The sequence below is a fragment of the Loxodonta africana genome, chromosome 15 (genome assembly GCF_030014295.1).
Source record: "Loxodonta africana isolate mLoxAfr1 chromosome 15, mLoxAfr1.hap2, whole genome shotgun sequence".
Taxonomy (NCBI): Eukaryota; Metazoa; Chordata; class Mammalia; order Proboscidea; family Elephantidae; genus Loxodonta; species Loxodonta africana.
Window position 1 is genome coordinate 79,998,543 of NC_087356.1, and position 21,200 is coordinate 80,019,742.

The 21,200-nt window shown below is 50.4% G+C and overlaps 1 protein-coding gene across 1 annotated transcript in view; it reads left to right on the forward strand.

Annotated features, from left to right (window-relative positions):
* Nucleotides 1-20,925, forward strand: part of DSCAML1 (DS cell adhesion molecule like 1) — a 418,105-nt gene extending 397,180 nt beyond the window's left edge. Inside the window, exons 21-33 of the mRNA XM_064269007.1 lie at nt 3,076-3,229; nt 6,532-6,649; nt 6,995-7,158; nt 7,511-7,609; nt 8,327-8,515; nt 8,961-9,248; nt 9,793-9,948; nt 14,881-14,911; nt 15,101-15,219; nt 15,522-15,674; nt 16,305-16,499; nt 17,060-17,371; nt 19,775-20,925. Coding sequence (XP_064125077.1) covers nt 3,076-3,229; nt 6,532-6,649; nt 6,995-7,158; nt 7,511-7,609; nt 8,327-8,515; nt 8,961-9,248; nt 9,793-9,948; nt 14,881-14,911; nt 15,101-15,219; nt 15,522-15,674; nt 16,305-16,499; nt 17,060-17,371; nt 19,775-20,250 — 2,454 coding nt within the window. The 3' untranslated portion in view covers nt 20,251-20,925. The remainder of the gene's footprint in view (nt 1-3,075; nt 3,230-6,531; nt 6,650-6,994; nt 7,159-7,510; nt 7,610-8,326; nt 8,516-8,960; nt 9,249-9,792; nt 9,949-14,880; nt 14,912-15,100; nt 15,220-15,521; nt 15,675-16,304; nt 16,500-17,059; nt 17,372-19,774) is intronic.
* The last annotated feature ends 275 nt before the right edge of the window (nt 20,926-21,200 follow it).

Sequence of the window (21,200 nt, forward strand, 5' to 3'; positions counted from 1 at the left end):
AACACATACATACACATAAGCTGTCTAACCAGCCCCCATCCTATACTTAATGTATGTTTCTAATTTTTGCCGTTATAAATGATGCGTCAGCAAGCATATGTCACAAAAGTATGTGCATAGTCTACTATTTCCTTAGAATAAATTTCTAGAGGAATTCCTGGGCCACAAAGACGGTGAATATTCTTCAGGTTCTGTATACACACGTACAAACCACCCTGCAGAAAGTTGGGACCAATTTATGCTTTCACCAGGTTTATAATTCCCTATCAGTTCCCTGCACCTATGCTAATCCCAGGTTCGGGGGGGGGGCTGTTTTTGTTTTTTTTCAGTTTTGCCTCTTTGATTAAAAAAATGGTCTCCCTATTTGAATTTCAATTTTCTTATTCATTTGTAAGTTTTCTTTATATATTAAGGAAAACAGCCATCTTTCTACCATATAAATTACAAGTGTTTCTTGCCAGTTCATCTCTGAACTTTTGATTCTGTTTTTGATATACAATAGTTCTTCTTTTTATATAATTCAAATTACCTTTTATGATTTTTGCCTTTATTTTTATGATTAGAAAAACAAATATTTACCTATAGTTTCTTGTCTTATGATTTTATCTTTCTTTTCATCCTTTCATTCCAATGGAGCTCTATTAGTGGGTGGGGTATGGCTGTATACTTTTGAAAGAGATTTCAAGAGATCCATGCAGAGTCCAGGTTAAAAGGAAGACATCCAGGTTCTGGGTAAGATTTTAATACTTTCAGGGGAAAGCCAAACCTCTCTGCCCTGTATACAAACGTACACTCAGATATCACTGAAATACACAGGCAAGTACACACAACTTTTCTCCCCAGCCACAGAAATACACATACACGTACACACCTCTACCTTCACAGAAAGTAAGTCCAGAGAAGAACATGTCCACATTACAGAGCACTCACACATCCATTGCCTCACTTGGGTCTCACAGGGCAGGCAGAGCTGTTTTGCTTTCCTAGTGTGTAGGGGAAAAACTGAGGCCCCAGGAACCATGGGAGACACTAAGGTCATATACCTAGTGTCTTCGTTATCCAGTGCTGCTCTAACAGAAATACCACCAGTGCTTGGCTTTAGCGAACAGAAATTTATTTTCTCTCAGTTTACCAAACCCACTGCTGTTGAGTTGATTCTGACTCATAGCGATCCTCTAGGACAGAGTAGAACTGCCCCATAGAGTTTCCAAGGAGCACCTGGCGGATTTGAGCTGCTGACCTCTTGGTTAGCAGCTGTAGCACTTAACCACTACACCACCAGGGTTTCCTCTCACAGTTTAGGAGGCTAGAAATCTGAATTCAGAGTGCCAGCTCTAGGCTTTCCTACTCTGTCAGCTCTGGAGGAAGGTCCTTGTCTCTTCTAAGCTTCTGCTCCTGAGCGATCTTCATGTGGCTTGGCATCTCTCTTCCCCCATCTCTGCTAGCTCGCTTGCTTGTTTAATCTCTTTTATATCTCAAAAGAGATTGACTCAAGACACACCCCACACTAATCCTGTCTCATTAACATTACAAAGATAACCCATTCCAAAATGGGATTATAATCACAGGCATAGAGGTTACAAATTATAACACATATTTGGGGGGACACGGTTCAATCCATAACACCTAGTAAGAAGGGGAGGCAGGTGTTGAAGCCACTGAACCATACTACCTTAGGCACAGGTACAACCTGCAGGTAGGCACACCAGTCCCCAGACTGCAGTAGTCTGAAAGGTCTCCTCAGCTACCAGGGCTCAGGGTGGTTCTGCACCTGGCTCACCGGGGACCTCCTGGGCTCAAATCCAGACGCTGACGAGGGAGGCAGGAGGAAGAATGGGCAGGAGCCCCGTGTGTATTGTGGGGATGCCTGTGCCTCCTCCCAACATGTCCCTATAGACAGCCTAGAGCCAAAAAGGGCATTTTTTCCTGTCCTAAGTCATTCGTGCCCCTCAGCCCTACTGTGGGGCAGGGAGAGGGGTCCCTAGGTGACTTGCATGCATATGTCTATGCATCCGTGTATGTGTGAGCGTGTGCATGTGCCCATGCATGCGAGCGAGTGTGTGCAAGATCTCAAGACTGCAGAGATAACTAATTATTAGCTCCCTCTGGCCTTGGGGGGCCTCATCTGTTCCAAGGGCTGCACCTCCTCCCCAGACTTCTTCCCTGATTTCAAAGAGGGCCTGGTACAGTCCTTCTTTGCCTTCCCCGCAGCTGACCAAAAAGTAAAATAAAATGAAAGTGAACCCCATCCCGCCTGTGCCAGGGAAGAGGCTGATGGGAGGTCTGCAAACTAGCGCTTATCAAAAGCTCCTTCTCAAATTCATTTCAATATCTGAGCCTCTGGTTTCCAAGGCAACATAATCTTTTCATCAAAGCAACTGGTAAAACCACTGGGATCTGATATTGTTTTGTTGGCAACTTGTCAAAACTGTCATTTGGTTAAAAAAAATTTATAGATTTATATAGCCTACAAATATCTATGGTGATCTAGACCACTAATCATCATTAACAAAGGGCTGCCCAGCACAGCCTTCAGAGTTCCCTCTCCCACCCCTTCCTCCCCAAAGGGTCTGGTCCTGCAGAAGAAGGGTGGTAATTAGACCAGGGCTGGGAGGTGACTGGGTGGGCAAGGGCTAGGGGAGTCTGTCTGCAACTCTAATAAGGCAAAGGCAGTAATTTAGCTTCTTCCCAGAGACTCTTAGGGTTTTCCTGGGACCCTCCCTCCTCTCTTCTCCCTTCCCCTAACTCCCGCATTCAACCCTCACCCAACACACTCATTCCCTGCCCTGAAGCCACAGCTGCCTGGAGCCGGGATCAGTCGGCAGGTAAACTGAGGCTGACTCAGCAATACCCTGGAGCAGGCCCTTCTCCTCCCGGGGCCAAACCCGGTACAGAATGTTCACTGCTGCTCCACAGCTGGCAACGGGCAAACCAGACAGGACCCTGGCTCCCACCCTGACCCCAGCCATGACCATCCCAGCATCCCCTGAGCCCAGGGCACTGGGGAAGAGTTGGGAGCTGGAGGTTAGAGGGCCTGGATTCTGCTTCTAAGCACTTCTTCACCTCTGCCCACAGGCTCCCAGTGAGTATGAGACAAGCCCAGAGCAGCTTTTCTACCGGATCGCCCACCTAAACCGGGGGCAGCAGTACATGCTGTGGGTAGCCGCCGTCACCTCTGCAGGCCGAGGCAACAGCAGTGAGAAGGTCACCATCGAGCCTGTGGGAAAGGGTGAGGAGCCCGGGGCTGGGCAGAGGGCAGAGGCTGTGCTGCCAGGAGCTTGCAGGCTCCCTTCCAGAAGTCTGGTTCTCTCCACAGAGAGGCCCACTCTCCTCTGCACCCTATCTGAGCCTGGCTGTGAGGAGCTGGCCATTCGCCTCCTCCTGCATCTGCCAAGACTGAGCCTCTGCTGCCCTCTGACTCCAGGAGAGCATCACAACAGGCTCCAGCCACCCCAGTTCCCAGAGGGGGGTGGGCATGGTACCCCTCAGTCCCCCTACTCCAGACTCTACTCCCGGCTGAAAGAAGGGGAGTCATCCCAGCCCCAGCCCAAAGCCGAGCCTCTGTCCCATTGCTCAGCCCCTTCAGAGGGGGCCGGGTTGGGGTATCCCACTTCACAGAGCACCTGAGAGTTAGAAGAAAGCCCCAGGTTTCAAAGCCGGGACATCTCAGGGAAGAGATGGTTCTGCTATCCAGTCCACAGACATTCACCAAGTGCCTGCCAGACAAGAGGCTCTGAGCCAGGCACAGAGTGACTTGGATGGGTTTTGTACTTAGGGCGTGCCCCACCAAATCCCTAACCAGCGTAAGTGTGCCATTCGGGGCATGTATACCTCCACTTTTCAGATGAACAGCAGTTCTGAGGCCTCACCCTAGATCAAGATGATGGTGCTGCTAAGCTGCCCTTCTGTCCCTACCCTGGCCATATGGAACTAGCCACAACAAGCCTATGACAAGTACTTTGACTTTGGGCCTCCCTGGGCCCTTTCTCTTTACCCTATCTCCTCCCACAGCCACTGTTTACCCAGCTGTCTCTCCAGCCCCGGGTCCCTGTGCCCTCCCTAGGGTGACTGGATCTTCCCTTGGTTTGAAGACAGTGGGCTTCAGCCCTTGCCCTGCCACAGGCTTAGTTAGCTAGTGTTCAGTTGAAGGTCTTCAGTGAGCAGAGGCCTCCCCCTGCCACCCAGTAGGGTTTATTATCCCATTTTATAGTTGAGCAGTCAGAGGCAGGAATGACATGGCCTGCAAAGACAGCAGAGAAGGTGCCTGGGTCTTCAGACTTCAAGTCAGGGCTGTTTCCACACTACCTCAGTGTTCCTTACCTCCTTCATCCTTCCACACAGGGGCTCTACCAACCCCTTCTCATGATGCTCCTCTGTATAGGAGGGAAGGGGCCTAAGAGCCTACAGTCCTCCTGGGCATCTTGGCAGAAGGGTGACCCTTCCCCTGTGTGTATTAAATGTAGCACGTTCCTAGAGGGCTTTGTACTTCCTAGAACAAATTTACATGCCTTCCCCTTCTGACCTCTCAGCAAGCAACCCTATGAGGTGGGACAGACAGGCACTGCTATTCACACACACACACAGACACAGAACGCTTCAGAGCATCAACCCCAACCACTCAGCAGAACCAGATCTAGAACCATGTCTCTCGAGCCTCCCTGAGGCCCCGAGGCTTCTCTCTGCCCATGATGGAGATGATTTTAACATAGGCCCCTCTGCTCGGGCCCCTCTCTGCAGGCAATCCCCCACTGCTCCTACCAGCCCTTTTTCTTCTCCTCAGCAGCTCTTCAGGACTTTCCCTACTCTCTGTAAGCTCCATCACCCCCGGCACAGCCCTCACAAGGGATCAACCTGCATTTCCTGCACCCAAACCTGTAAATATTGCTTCCTTACTTCCCTTATATTTTCTACCCCCCACCCCCGAGATGGGACCCTTGGCTCAGTGGTACCTGCTCTGGCTCTCTGAGGTACTTGGTCCCTTGTTTCATTTACCATTTCTAAACTAATGACGAGATGGTGGCCATAGTACAGGCTGGAGGTAATGGATGACAATGGGGAGGAGATTATGGGCTCAGGGGAGAAGTGATAGGATTTGGCTCTGGGAGGAGGGAGAGGGGAGTTGAAGATGACTCCCATGATTCTGGCTGACACCATTGCTCACTTGCTGTGACATTTGACCTCTCGTTTTCTGTGGTGCTGATTCTCCTGATTCTTGCCTGATTTTCCTCCTGCCTCTCAATGAGCTCCTGTCTCCCTCAGGGACATTTTCTTTCTCTTCTCATGCTTGTATGTTGTTGACCCCAGGGTTTTGTTACTTCTCTGTCAATCTACGTTCCCCAACCTGGTGACCTCAGTCACCTCTTTTGATGACCCCCAAATCAGTGCCTCTGGTCCAGACATCTTTCTTATGCTCCAGAACATTTCTATCCCACGGCTTTCTAGCTACCCCATGTGAGTGTCCTACAGGTATCTTGGGCTCAGCATGAAGCAAAGTCTCTTTCCTGTCAGTCCTGCTTTTCCTCTGGTCTGCCTCATCTCTGTAAGGACACCATCACTCATCTTGTTGACCCAGCCAGAATCATGGGATTATCTTCAACTCCCCCCTCCATATTGCCAAAGCCAGTCAGACCCCAGGTCCTTTCATTTCTCCCTCTGAGCCCACAGTTTCCTCCCCATTGCCAGCCATCACCTCTAGCCTGCACTGTGGCCACCATCTTGTCTCTGGTATACGTCCTCCAGGATCACCTCCATCAAACCGTCCTTTGCAGGCAGCCAGTGATTTATCTAATAATGTCCTTAGATCACATCTACTTATTTCAAAGCCTCCAGTGGCTCCTCATGACTTCAAGAGGAAGTCTGATCTCCTTGTTATGCCAAACAGAACCCTCCATGATTCTACTCCTTCTCGCCTCTCCAATCCCTTCTCCTGCTCTTCCCCTCACTCACCCTGCACTCTGGTTACCCCCAAGTACCTGCAGACCCTCACACTTGTCATGTTCAGGCCTCCATGACAAGTGTTTCCCCCTTGCTGACAGGCCTTCACTTCTCTGTTTAGTGAATTCTTCCTTAGCCTTCAAGAGTCAAATCAAAGCTTCCAGTTCCAGAAGCTTTCCCTGGCCATCAACTCTACCACCCACTTTCCAAGCAGAGTTTATTGCTCCCTCCTTTGTGCTCCCATGGTTACATGTACCTACCCCTACTAAAGAATTTTTCACTCTGCAATGATTTTTTTTAAGCATCTATCTCCCTTTTGGACAGTGAACAACTTAGAGACAGGAACATATTGTACTCATCTTTGAATTCTTAAAGTCTCAGGTCATACCTGGTCCATAATAGATATTCAATAAATGTTTGTTGAATCAATGACCCCCAGCTGAAATTCCCTGATGCTGCCTCCCACTCCAAGCCCAAGGTGGAGGTCAGGTAAGGGAGGGAAGAGCTGAAGTGTAAATCCAGGGAGCCCTGAGAGAGGGTGCTGTGGGCAGCGTGGAGGAGTAGAGTGGGGTGGCCCTCATCCTCTCTTCCTTGCAGCACCAGCAAAGATCATCTCATTTGGGGGCACTGTGACAACACCTTGGATGAAAGATGTACGGCTGCCCTGTAATTCGGTGGGAGATCCAGCCCCTGCTGTAAAGTGGACCAAGGACAGGTGTGCAGTGGGACACCCACCTATACCCTGGGAGGGATGGGGTGATACCCAGGGAGCCATGAAGAAGAGTCTGGGGTGTCCCTCCCTTCCAGCTGCCTCATGCACTCCCAGGCCCTATGGGGGCCTTGCAGGGTACAGAGCTATAGCTCTCTAGCTCTCCTCTGTTGGGGGTCCAAGGATCTTCCTTACCTGGGTTATTAAAGAAGCCAAGGTTACTGAAGACACCTAGGAAGTACTGAGCAAAAAGAATCCAGGATCCCTTAGCAAGCCTCCTCTGTTCCCAGTGACCTGGGGGAGGGTCCCAGGGCGAGGGGGTGCTTGTCATAACCCGTCCCCTCCCAGCAGTGAGGACTCAGCCATCCCTGTGTCCATGGACGGGCACCGGCTCATCCACACCAATGGCACGCTGCTGCTTCGCGCCGTGAAGGCTGAGGACTCAGGCTACTACACGTGCACGGCCACCAATACCGGCGGCTTCGACACCATCATCATCAACCTTCTGGTGCAAGGTGAGACCCTGGGAGGCAGGTGGGGCTCTGTGAGGACAGGGCCAGAGAAGGGGCAGGAATTCCATCATGTGAGAGAGAGGATTATTGAATGGAAGAATGAGACAAACCAAAGGGGAGACAACTTAGTAGAATCAAGAGTGCCAAATGGAAGGGGAGGCAGGTAGGGCAGAGGGAGAGTCAGAAAGAGGATGGAAAAGCTGGTGCCTGGCCCTAGATTCCCATCCCGAAGCTTTACACACCTGCAATCTTTGGACAATCGAGCATGGGAGGATGTGGGCAGGTTGGGGCACCCCCACCCCCACCCTCCCACCATCACCCTTTGTGATGAGGGCTGACGGCTTTCCCCTCACAGTTCCCCCAGACCAGCCCCGCCTCACTGTCTCCAAAACCTCAGCTTCGTCCATCACCCTGACCTGGATCCCAGGTGACAATGGGGGCAGCTCCATCCGAGGTGAGGAGGGGTCTGGAGGCGGAGGGGAAGACGGGAAGGAACTCTGGGTCCAGGGGAAGGGGAAATGCTTCACCCACTCCCACCACCTGCCCCTGCAGCACCCAGGAAATGATCTGGGGAAAGATTCAGACCACAAGGAAGCTTCTCAAGGGCCATGGAAAGCACCCTGGCATAGGAGGCTGGGCTTTAGTCCCACTACCCACCTCTGGCCCCTACTTTGCTGTGTAAACTTGAATAAGTCTGTTTTCATCTCTGGGCCTCAGTCTTCAAATCTGTAAAAAACAGACAAGTATATTATATCCATGGTTCATAAACTTGAATATGCACGTGAATCCCCAGGAGATATGATTCAGTAGGTCTGGGGTGGGGACCCAAAATTGGCTTTTCTAACAAGCTGATGCTGCCAGTCAGGGGAGCCCACTTGCAGTATTAGGGATCTAAATGGGATCTCTTTTGAGCTCCACAACTCTGGCTTTCTGTTCCTCTCCCCACCTTGGCTGCTAAACCCCAACACTAGAGCTAAAGAGAGGACAGTAAAACTTACCCAGGGACTGGACCCGTTTTGCATCTAATTTTCATATGCCCCAGAATGACCGGAGGCCCCACTCTGTCCCCTGCTGGGAGCCCAGCCCCCATGATGCCTGTTGGAGTGTCCCAGGCCGGGCTGCCCCCACCCTGCCCTGCCACCACCTGACCCAGGCCCAACTTCCCTGCCAGGCTTCGTGTTGCAGTACTCGGTGGACAACAGTGAGGAGTGGAAGGACGTGTTCATCAGCTCGAGCGAGCGCTCCTTCAAGCTGGACAGCCTCAAGTGTGGCACGTGGTACAAGGTGAAGCTGGCAGCCAAGAATAGCGTGGGCTCCGGGCGCATCAGTGAGATCATCGAGGCCAAGACCCACGGGCGGGGTGAGGCCTGCGTGACAGGGTGGGAGGGGAAGGCAGGCCTGGGGAGGAGATGGGCGGGGATGGAGGAGCCCAGGATACGGGGTGGGAGATGGCTGGGGCAGGGATGGAGGGGACCAGGGAATCAGGGAGACTGAAGGGTGAAGACAGCCGTGCTCCCATCACTGTCACGTCTGGATGAATCCCATTAGGAAAAACTGGTCCCTGCTCTCTGCCCGGGGTGGCAAAAGTGGCCCTCTTCTTCCTTCTTCCCCCAACTCCCTTCCACCTTTGCTGAGGCTTCTTCCAGGTTCTTGCCTCTCCTCTCTGTCCTCCCTTTCCTCCTCTGTTCCCTGAGGCATCCACTCCCACCTGTGCAGACCCTGATCCCCAGGGAAATCCTTTCCACCCTGACAGGCTCCCCTGTCAGGCTCTCTAACCTCTCTCTCTCTCTCCTTCTGACCCCCAGAGCCCTCCTTCAGCAAAGACCAACACCTCTTCACCCACATCAACTCCACGCATGCCCGGCTTAACCTGCAGGGCTGGAACAATGGGGGCTGCCCTATCACCGCCATTGTGCTGGAGTACCGGCCCAAGGGGACCTGGGCCTGGCAGGGCCTCCGGGCCAACAGCTCTGTGGAGGTGTTTCTAACAGAACTGCGGGAGGCCACGTGGTACGAGCTGCGCATGAGGGCTTGCAACAGCGCTGGCTGTGGAAACGAGACAGCCCAGTTCGCCACCCTGGACTACGATGGCAGTGAGTCCTAAAGGGTGGGAGGCTGCCCCCTCCCCGGAGGCTGGAGCAAGGTAGACACAGGAAAGCTGGCAGAGTGGTAGACACAGAAATAGATGTTGTTGCTGTTGCTAGCTGCCATACAGTCACCCCCCAACTCATGGGCACTCCAGGCACGATGGGACTAAACGCTGCCCAGCCCTGCGCCATCCCCATCATTGGCTACCGATCAGATCAGTGCGATCCCTAAACCCATTGCTGTCGAGTCGATTCCGACTCAGAGCAACCCCATAGGACAGAGTAGAAGGGTCCCATAGGGTTCCCAAGGAGTGGCTGGTGGATTTGAGCTGCTGACCTTTTGGTTAGCAACGAGGCTCTTAACCACTGCACCATCAGGGCTCCACAGATAGACATAAACAGATAAACAGGAAGGCAGTCAGGGAAAGAGGCTGACAGACAGGTAAGCAGGCAAAGGCAAGCAAAAGGAGCGGCAAATTGGTGGGTAGGCAGTAAGTGCGCAGAGCATGGCTCACAGGGACATGTGACTTCTTCTCTCACCCCTTTTCAGGCACTATCCCACCCATCAAGTCTGCTCAGGGTGAGGGGGATGATGTGAAGAAACTGTTCACCATTGGCTGCCCGGTCATCCTGGCCACGCTGGGGGTGGCACTGCTCTTCATTGTACGCAAGAAAAGGAAGGAAAAGCGACTGAAGCGGCTCCGAGGTGGGGGCATTTGCCATGGGCTCCTGGGATGGGGTGCTGACACCCAGCCACACTGACCATCTTTAATCAGCTCACCCTGCTTTCTGGATGAGAGAGAGCCTGTGTTTTCATGCAGGAAGAGCTGCTGCTCTAGCCTTCCAAAACCTCCTTAGTTGTCTACTGCTTCCTGCTCCATGCCCCACGCACTCTGTGACTGCCCCAACCGGGGCCGACTTTCACAGGCACACACCACTAGAACCATGTTGATGTTGTCATTGCTAGGTGCTGTCGAGTCGGTTCCAACTCATAGAAACCCTATGTACCACAGAATAAAACACTGCCTTGTCCCTCACCATGGGCACAATCATTGTGACGCTTGAGCCCATTGTTGTAGCCACTGTGTCAATCCACCTCGTTGAGGGTCTTCCTCTCTTTTGCTGACCCTGTACTTTACCAAGCATGATATCCTTCTCCAGCGACTGATCCCTCCTGATAACATGTCCAAAGTATGTAAGTCAAAGTCTCGCCATCTTTGCTTCTAAGGAGCATTCTGGTTGTACTTCTTCCGAGACAGATTTGTTCCTTCTTTTGGCATCCTATTCTTCACCAACACCACAATTCAAAGGCATCAATTCTTCTTTGGTCTTCCTTATTCATTGTCCAGCTTTCACATGCATATGATGCAATTGAAAATACCATGGCTTGGGTCAGGCGCACCCTAGTCTTCAAGGTGACATCTTTGCTTTTCAACACTTTAAAGAGGTCTTTTGCAGCAGATTTGTGCAATGCAATGCGTCTTTTGATTTCCTGGCTGCTGTTTCCAGGGGTGTTGATTGTGGATCCAAGTAAAATGAAATCCTTGGCAACTTCAATCTTTTCTCCATTTACCATGATGTTGCTTATTGGTCCAGTTGTGAGGATTTTTATTTTCTTTATGTTAAAGTGTAATCCATAAAGAAGACCGTTGTCTTTGATCTTCATCAGTAAGTGCTTCAAGTCCTCTTCACTTTCAACAAGCAAGGTTGTGTCATCTGCATAACAAAGGTTGTTAATGAGGCTTCTTCCAATCAGGATGCTCCATTCTTCTTCATATAGTCCAGCTTCTTGGATTATTTGCTCAGCATACAGATTGAATAGGTATGGTGAAAGGATACAATCCCGATGCACACCTTTTCTGACTTTAAACCACTCTGTGTCTCCTTGTCCTGCCCAAACAGCTGCCTCTTGATCTATGTACAGGTTCCTCATGAGCACAATTAAGTGTTCTGGAATTCCCACTCTTTGCCATGTTATCCATAATTTATTATGATCCACACAGTCGAACGCCTTTGCATAGTCAATAAAACACAAGTAAACGTCTTTCTGGTATTTTCTGCTTTCAGTCAGGATCCATCTGACGTCAGCAATGATATCCCTGGTTCCACGTCCTCTTCTGAATCCGGCCTGAATTTCTGGTAGTTCCCTGTCGATTTACTGCTGCAGTCGTTTTGAATGCTCTTCAGCAAAATTTTACTTGCATGTGATATTAATGATATTGTCCGATAATTTCCACATTGGATTGGATCACCTTTTTTGGGAATAGGCATAAATATGGATCTCTTCCAGTAGGTTGGCCAGGCAGCCGTCTTCCAAATTTCTTGGGATAGATGAGTGAGCACCTCCAGCGCTGCATCCGTTTGTTGAAACATCACAATTGATATTCCATCAGTTTGTGGAGCCTTGTTTTTTGCCAACGCCTTCAGGGCAGCTTGGACTTCTTCCTTCAGTACCATCAGTTCCTGATCACATGCCACCTCTTGAAATGATTGAACATCAAGCAATTCTTTTTGGTACAATGACTCTGTGTATTCCTTCCATCTTCTTTTGATGCTTCCTGCATCATTTAATATTTTCCCCGTAGAGTCCTTCACTATCGCAACTCGAGGCTTGAATTTTTTCTTCATTTCTTTCAGCTTGAGAAACGCTGAGCTTGTTCTTCCCTTTTGGTTTTCCATCTCCAGCTCTTTACACACGTCATTGCAACACTTTACTCTGTCTTCTCAGGCCGCCCTTTGAAATCTTCTGTTCGCTTCTTTTGCTTTCATCATCTCTTCCTTTTGCTTTAGCTGCTCGACATTCAAGAGCAAGTTTCAGAGTCTCCTCTGACATCCATTTTGCTCTTTTCTTTTTTTCCTGTCTTTTTAATGACTTCTTGCTGTCTTCATGGATGATGTCCTGGATGTCAGGTCCTGGACTTCAGTCATTAGTGTTCAGTGCATCAAATCTGTTCTTGAGATGGTCTCTAAATTCAGGTGGAATATACTCAAGGTTGTACTTTGGCTCTCGTGCCCTTGTTCTAATTTTCTTCAGCTTCAGCATGAACTTGCATATGAGCAACTGAGGGTCTGTTCCGCAGTCGGCCCCTGCCCTTGTTCTGACTAATAATATTGAGCGTTTCCATCGTCTCTTTCTACAGATGTAGTCGATTTGATTCTTGTGTATTCCATCTGGTGAGGTCCATGTGTATAGTCCCCATTTATGTGCGTGAAAAAAGGCATTTGCAATGAAGTCGTTGGTTTTGCAAAATTCTATCATGCGATCTCTGGCATCGTTTCTGTCACCAAGGCCATATTTTCCAACTACCGATCCTTCTTTGTTTCCAGCTTTCACATTCCAATGCCCAGTAATTATCAATGCATCCTCATTGCATGTTCAATCAATTTCAGACTGCAGATGCTGGTAAAAATCTTCAGTTTCTTCATCTGTGGCCTTAGTGGTTGGTGTGTAAATTTGAATAATAATCGTATTTACGGGTCTTCCTTATAGGCATATGGATATTATCCTATCACTGACAGCATTATACTTCAGGATAGGTCTTGAAACGTTCTTTTCAACGATGAATGCAATGCCATTCCTCTTCAAGTTGTCATTGCCGGCATAGGAGACCGTATGATTGTCTGATTCAAAATGGCCAGTACCAGTTCATTTCAGCTCACTAATGCCTAGGGTATCAATGTTTATGTGTTCCACTTCATTTTTTACCATTTCCAATTTTCCTAGATTCATACTTCGTGCATTCCACGTTCTGATTATTAATGGATGTTTGCAGCTGTTTCTTCTTATTTTGAGTCATGCCACATCAGCAAATGAAAGTCCTGAAAGCTCGACTCCATTCACGTCATTAAGGTCGACTGTACTTTGAGGCAGCTATTCCCTAGTTGTCTTTTAAGTGCCTTCCAACTTGGGGGGCTCGTCTACCAGCACTATATCAGACAATGTTCCGCTGCCATTCATAAGGTTTTCACTGGCTAATGCTTTTCAGAAGTAGACTGCTGGGTCCTTCTTCCTAGTCTGTCTTAGTCCGGAAGCTCAGCTGAAATCTGTCCGCCGTGGGTGACCCTGCTGGTATCTGAATACTGGTGGCATAGCTTCCAGCATCACAGCAACACGAAGCCCCCACAGTATGACAAAGTGACAGACACATGGCCGAGTAGAAGCATATTGGTGGCTAAAATGCTTAAACATTTCCATGTTGGTTGGTGAATAGATGTTCCCTTCCACCCTGGATGCTCCATTCTCTCACCCAGGATCCCTATGGCTTTCCTGGGATCCAGCCACTAAAGAGTAGACTCACAAGTGGTCGCTAGCCCTGCTCATAGGCTGTGTCTATGCCATACAAGGGGTTAAATATTTTGAGTATCATCCCTGCCCCAACACCTGACGCCACAGTCTGGTGTGAATGAATCTGATTCACCTCAATTTCCCTAGGGACTGATACAGTGTATGGCACCTACTAGCTGCTTAACAAATGTTTATTCACTCATTTGGAAAATATCATTGAGTATCTGCTGCGTCCTAGATACTGACAGACATTAGAAATAAAGAGATGAAGGAAGAAGGGACAGCCCCTGCCCTTATAGAGTTCACAGTCTAATGTTAGAAGCCAAAGCACAACATGAGCACAGAAGAGGGAATGATTAACACTGCTAAGGGTGCTCAGGAGTTAGATGAGGATGAATGGATGGTTGAAAAAAATGATTGGATAAATGGTTGGATGAATGGATAGATGTATCATCGAATGGATGGATAATGGATGATTGGATAAATGAGTGGATAGTTGGATAGATAATTAATCGGATGGATGGATGAATAAATCATTGAATGGGTACATGAATGGTTAGATTGATGGATGGATGGGTAGGTAGATGATTGGATGGATGGGTGGATGGATGGATGGGTGGATGGATGGATGGATGGGTGGGTGGATGGACGGTTGGATGGGTGGGTAGGCAAATGGGTGGATAGTTGCATGAATGGGTAGGTGGATGTTTACATGGTTCTATGCAGCTATCAAACTTCACTCTGACAGATCATTCTCAGTTACCAGGGTTTGAATGGATTAGCCAAGTCTTTGCTTGTCCTCTCTTCTCAATTCCTAACCTAAAAGCCTGATCCTATTCAAGGCCTCTCACAGACAAAGCAGGGGACCCCGAATCCATTCCTGGACTTACTGAGGATAGATGCCCAGGAGAGGAAGTGAAGCCTCCTGGGAATTTGGCCATCTGGGGCTGTCCACTGACGATCTCTGCCTCATCCTCCACTCTCTCCTCTCCCCAACAGATAACTGAGGACAGACGTTCACTGATGCCTGTCCCAGCCCCTGCTATAGTGTCTTGTTCAATTAGAGTCAATTCAGGAAGCAGATGGAGCATGTACTATGCCCCTTCTCCTTTGGGAAAGACTTCCCTATTAGATAAAAACCTGAGGAAAGGAAAACAGGTCTGACACAAATCCTGAATTGGGAGCAGTGAGATCCATCATGTTTCCGGGTCCTCACATCTCACTCTCTGCTTCCCAGCAGACCAGCCCTGGCCCCATTTTAGGGAATTCTCCCACCTTGTTGCCCACACCTCTTCCAATCCTCATCCTCCCAGACTTCTATCTTACCCAGCCTCTCTCTCTACTGTTTTGCAGATGCAAAGAGTTTGGCAGAGATGTTGATAAGGTGCGTGTCACATAGTTGCTTCCTCTCCTCACCTCTCCCCTTCTCCTTCCCACTGCAAGGGACACAGGAGCCTCCTTCTGTATTCCCAGATTATGGGGCAGTCTTTTAAATTTCCACCATCCTGCAAATTCTTCCCACCCAATCCCTTATGGCTGCTGAGCCACCCACTTTCAGCCCTTCTTCTCACAGCAAGAACAACCGAAGCTTTGACACCCCTGTGAAGGGGCCACCCCAGGGCCCGCGGCTACACATTGACATCCCCAGGGTCCAGTTACTCATCGAAGACAAGGAGGGCATCAAGCAGCTGGGTGAGTGAAGGCAGCAAAAGCTGCCTGTCCCACCCTCGGTGTGCTTCCCTTGGCCATAACCCAGGGAGGGCCACCACCAAGCCTCACAGCAGTGCCCAGGGTTCTAGCAGCAGCCCTATCAACAATTCAACAACATCAGCACTCATTGCAGCTTCTCTAAGGGCTAAGTTTTCTCCTCTGTCCAATGAGGACAATTATTCTGGCCTTGCTTGGTCTCAGTGTCGGGTAAAGACAGAGAAATTTGGGGAGCAAGGATAGTTTCTAAAAGGAAGGGCTCCTAGTGATTGTCCTTCTTCCCCCAGGAGATGACAAGGCCACCATCCCTGTGACGGATGCTGAGTTCAGCCAAGCTGTCAATCCACAGAGCTTCTGCACTGGTGTCTCCCTGCACCACCCGGCCCTCATCCAGAGCACGGGACCCCTCATCGACATGTCTGACATCCGGCCAGGCACCAGTATGCCTTCTCACCAGGGGGACAACCCTCCTCCCACGCAGGGAATCTTGGGCACAGCATGGGGGAGAGGTGATAGGAAAAGAGGAAAGGCACCATGGAAGAATAGAAAGAGCACTGAAATTAGAGTCTGGAAACTTGATTGCAGACCTAGTTTGATGACTTATTAACTGTGACTTTGGGCATATCACTAACCTTCTTTCTCTGGGCCTCCATTTCCTTACCTATAAATTTTGAGAGTGTTGGGTGTTCTTGTTGTCCAAGGACATCTTTCTCTAACACTGTGAGTCTGGACCTAGGAATAGAATTCAGCAAGGACTGTGGGGAATGAGTGGACAGTAAGAAGGCAGCAGGAGAGGAGGCCACATTCTTCCCCAGGCTGAAGGAAAAGATGAGATGGGTGGGAAGGACAGGGATACCACCCACTGCCTCCACATCTTGACTCTCTTGCCCTCCTCCTCCGGGGCCAGCTATGTGGTCAGGAAAGGCAGCACGCTCAGCAGTGCCAGTGGGGCTTCTGTGGCTGCTTCTGCCTCCTCCCTTCCTCCCTGCTGCCCTTTCTGGTAAGTGCCAGCTGCTCAAGCCTCAGGGCCTTCAGTTGGAAGGTGCTATCTATTGCCTCCTTCTGTGCAGACCCAGTGTCCAGAAAGAACGTGAAGTCAGCACATAGCACCCGGAACCGGTACTCAAGCCAGTGGACCCTGACCAAGTGCCAGGCCTCCACACCCGCCCGCACCCTTACCTCTGACTGGCGCACCGTGGGCTCCCAGCATGGTGTCACTGTCACTGAGAGTGACAGTTATAGCGCCAGCCTCTCCCAAGACACAGGTGAGCCCAGGGCCCTGCCTGCATCCTGCCCACCCTCCTCCAGTTCCCCCATCATCCATCTGCCCCTTCTATGCTTTCCAGTTCCTACCTACCAGCTCATGGGGTCCAAGCACAAGTCGGTTTCATTTCCAGCTGGCCACTCCTTCACTGTGTGGCTTTGAGAAAAACACTTGACCTCCCTAAGCTTTGGTTTTCCAACTTTGCTTAGACAAGGATCTCATTTTGCTTTCCCCAAAAATGTCAGCAAAAACTGGTGCATATGAAGTTTGTTGGAGACAGGGTTGATTGTCCCAGGGGATGGTTGCTTATTTTCAAGAACAAAAGGTGTTCTGCCCTTCAGTATCCAAAGATCCCACTTCTGTCACCACTGCCACCTTCACAGGTGAAGTACAGGATCTTCTGAGCCTGGTGCCCTCCATAGCCCCCATCTCCTCCAAGGCTAGGCTTTCAGATGACTGCTGGGTTAGGGGCTGGGGTACTGCTCAGTTTGGTCTCACATGTACCATGGCTCCGCATAACCCACTCTCTTCCTCTTACCTCTGTGCCCTCCATCTCCCCAGACAAAGGAAGGAACAGCATGGTGTCCACTGAGAGTGCCTCTTCGACCTATGAGGAGCTGGCTCGGGCCTATGAACATGCCAAGCTGGAGGAGCAGCTGCAGCACGCCAAGTTTGAGATCACTGAGTGCTTCATCTCCGACAGCTCCTCTGACCAGATGACCACGGGCACCAATGAGAATGCCGACAGCATGACATCCATGAGCACACCCTCAGAGCCCGGCATCTGCCGCTTCACCGCCTCCCCACCCAAGCCCCAGGATGCTGACCGGGGCAAGAATGTGGCTGTGCCCATCCCTCATCGGGCCAACAAGAGTGAGTTCCCAGTCCACCTCCCTTCCCCCCTCCCCATGTAGCCCCTGCTAGACCTATACCTAACAGCACCCGGACACTGCCAGCCCAGTCTGGCTTCTTGGTAGCGCAAAGAGCAAGGTCTTGGGAGCCAGCAGATCAGGTCCACATCCTGGTTCAACCTCTTCTATCTCTGTAACCTGGGGCAAGTCATTTAACCTCTCTAGCCTTAATTTTCTCACTTGTAAAATGCAAGTGATAGTGTATACTTTGCATTGTTGTAACGGGTATTAGAGATGGTGTATGTGCCTGGCACATAGTAGGTGCTTATTAAGTAGTGATCATTTCTTTCATCTGAGGGTGCGCCAGGATGGACAGAGACACTTACGGGCACAGGACGATGGCCTCTGGTCTCAGTGCTGTTTGAACTTAATCCGGGCCCAAAGGAGCAACCCTGGCAGCTCAGCCCACAGTGGCCAAACCTCATGGTGGGCGTGATCTGGCCTGACTGGGAACTGCCTGACTCCGAGGGCCTGGTCAGAGCTTATGCCTTTAGAGGTTTTTGAGGGGCTTATCTGAAACAGGATTCTTGAGGTGACTCCAGGACAACAACGGGGAGGAGGAGGCCGCCAGCAGCACGCAAGGCCCAGATGTCAAACAGTGTAGCATCTGCTCTGCTTGGCACTGGCTTGCCAAGTACCCGGCTAACCACCCCCTGGCAGGGGTGGGCCTGGGTCATCTAGAGATGACCAGGCTGATGGAAAGTACATGGGCTTCAGGTACTAGCGGCCTTGGACAATACCACCCCCCTTTAGATGTGTGCATTTAGGGGAATGACTTCATTTTTCTGAGACTCGATTTTCTCATTTGCAAAATGCAGGCAGATATTACCCTACTCAGGGAGTAAATGTTGTGGGGATTAAATGAAATAACCCAAGTAAAGTGCCTGGCACAGTTCACAGGTGAGGGAAACATGTCTGCAGGTGGGCGTGCTCCCAGAGCAGAGGGACCAGAGGAGGAGGCCTCAGAGAAATGTCCTATGGAGGCCGTCTAAGAAACTCTCTCTACCGTGGCTGCTAAACCCCAACACTAGAGCTAAAGAGAGGGCAGTAAAACTTACCCAGGGGCTGCACCCATTTTGCATCTAATTTGTATATTTCCCACTGGGGCAGAGGGGGCAAAGGAAGGGATGCGGATGTGTCACTGACTTCAGACATCTGGAAGGCTGCCATGAGAAAGAGGGAACCCTCTCCGTGTGAGTCCTCAGAGGACAGAATCAGGTCCAGTGGGGGGCGAGAGTGACAGGAAGTCATATTCCTTTCCTCCACAGGAAAAGCCAGGCCTTTCAGCAAGGCCTTGTCTTAGAAGTAGTGAGTGAGCTCTCCGCCACCTCAAGTATTTAAACAGAGGCCAGCCGAGTAGCCTACTAAAAAAAAGAAAAATCAAACTTGTTGCTGTTGAGTTGATTCCGACTCATAGTGACCCTACAGGACAGAGTAGAACTGCCCCATAGAGTTTCCAAGGAGTGCCTGGTGGATTTGAACTGCTGACCTTTTGGTTAGCAGCCATAGCACTTAGCCACTAGGCCACCAGGGTTTCCAAGTAGCCTATGGTGATCATTTAATAATAAGTATCAATATATTGAGCCACTACGACACGTGCCAACCACTGTAGGAAGGCATTTTACATCGTTTACCTCGCTCACTCCTCAAGATAACCCTGAGGGGAACATGATTGTCCCCATTTCACGGACGGGCAGCCATGGTGGTTCAGTGGCAGAATGCTCACCTTGCATGCAGGAGACTCGGGTTCGATTCTCCACCAGCGCACCACGTGCACAGCCACCGCCCATCTGCCAGTGGAGGCTTGTGTTCTGCTGTGATGCTGAACAGGTGTCAGCGGAGCTTCCAGACAAGGACAGACTAGGAAGAAGGGCCTGGTGATCTACCTCTGAAAACCTGCCAGTGAAAACCTTACAGATCACATGGGTTCAATCTGCAGCCGATCACGGGAATGGTGCAGGGCCACACAGCACTTCATCCCACTGTACATGGGGTTATCCTGAGTCAGGACCAACTCGACGGCAGCTAACAGCAACAAGGAAGCCCTGGTGGCATGGTTGTTAAGAGCTATGGCTCCCAACCAAAAGGTTGGCAGTTCAAATTCACCAGGTGCTTCTTGTCCCATAGGGTTGCTATGAGTCGGAATCAACTCAACGTCGATGGGTTTAACAGCAAGAACGTTATTTCACAGAAAGTTTAGAAACTAAAGCTTAGAGAGTTCACATAGCTGATCTCTCCTCTCTATTGCCCATCCTGTGGAGAGGCCCCTGTGCCAGATCAGGGAGAGGATTGAGGGGTGGGGAGCGGCTGAACAAGCTGGTTTCCAGAGGCCTCTGCCGCTAACATTCTCTGCTTCTGATTCCAGGTGACTACTGCAACCTGCCCCTGTATGCCAAGTCAGAGGCCTTCTTCCGAAAGTCAGAAGGGCGTGAGCCCTGCCCAGTGGTCCCGCCCCGAGAGGCCTCCATCCGGAACCTGGCTCGAACCTACCACCCCCAGGCTCGCCACCTGACCCTGGACCCTGCCAGCAAGCCCTTGGGCCTTCCGCACCCAGGGGCCCCTGCTGCCACCTCCACAGCCACCTTACCTCAGAGGACTCTGGCCATGCCAGCTCCACCAGCCGGCACGGCGCCCCCAGCACCCGGCCCTACCCCCGCCGAGCCCCCCACTGCCCCCAGCGCTGCCCCTCCAGCCCCCAGCACCGAGCCTCCTCGGGCCGGGGGCCCACACACCAAAATGGGGGGTTCCAGAGACTCACTTCTCGAGATGAGCTCGTCGGGGGTAGGAAGATCTCAGAAGCAGGGGGCCGGGGCCTACTCCAAATCCTACACCCTGGTGTAGGGGTGCAAACGGAGGAGCACCCCAACGCTTGGACCTGTCCGAACCTCTAGCCCTCACACACCAACTTGGCTGTTTTCCTGCTTTATTTATATCAAACTGACAAAAACAAACCAACAACAAAAAGAGACCCCCCCACCAAGTCATGAACGCTTGTACATAGAACTCTTTTGTACAAATGAAACTATTTTCTTCTTCTCCATGAAGCCAGGGCACAAAGAATTTGACAGTACAAGTCAAACCTCCACCCCACAAAATAAGTGTAGAGACATATATACCTATATAGCGTAGTAGGAACACACCAACAAGCTATATATCTATATATTTCTCTACCTTCTTTGGAGAAAGAGGCACAAGGACTCCGCAGTTTTTCCCTCCTGCTCCCCTCTCACCTTCCAATCTAGGCGGTTTTGACAAAGACCAAAATCCCAACTCAGAGACACTGCATGCGATTTTACTGTTCCAAGAAAACCAGGAGTTGCTTCAACCTGCAGACGCTTATGTGTTAATACCTTTTTCTATGAGAAAAGACCCAGCGCCGTGTGCAATAAAGGTTATGTTTCTATGTGGTGGCTTTTTTCCCATCTGGCAAGAGGCCAGTGGGGAGGGAGGAGACACCCCTCAACCAGGTGGTCTGTTTCTCATGGAGAGGCTTTGGGAAGAGGCTTTTGACTCAGCACTTTGTTTTTTTTTTTTGTTTTAACATTTTACTGTGGTTTGGGTGAAAGTTTACAGAGCAAATTACTTTCCCATTCAACAATTCATACACACTTTGTGTTGTGGTATTATTAGGTGCCGTCCCGTCAATGGACAGCACTATAACCCTTTCCTCCCTGGGTCCCTGTTTCCATTCGCCATCTTTTCCTGCCCGTTCCTGTCTGCTGAACTTTGTTTTTGGCCAACTGCTGCCCTTTTGGTCTTGGATGGTTGATTGTTCTGAGGAGCACGTTCCT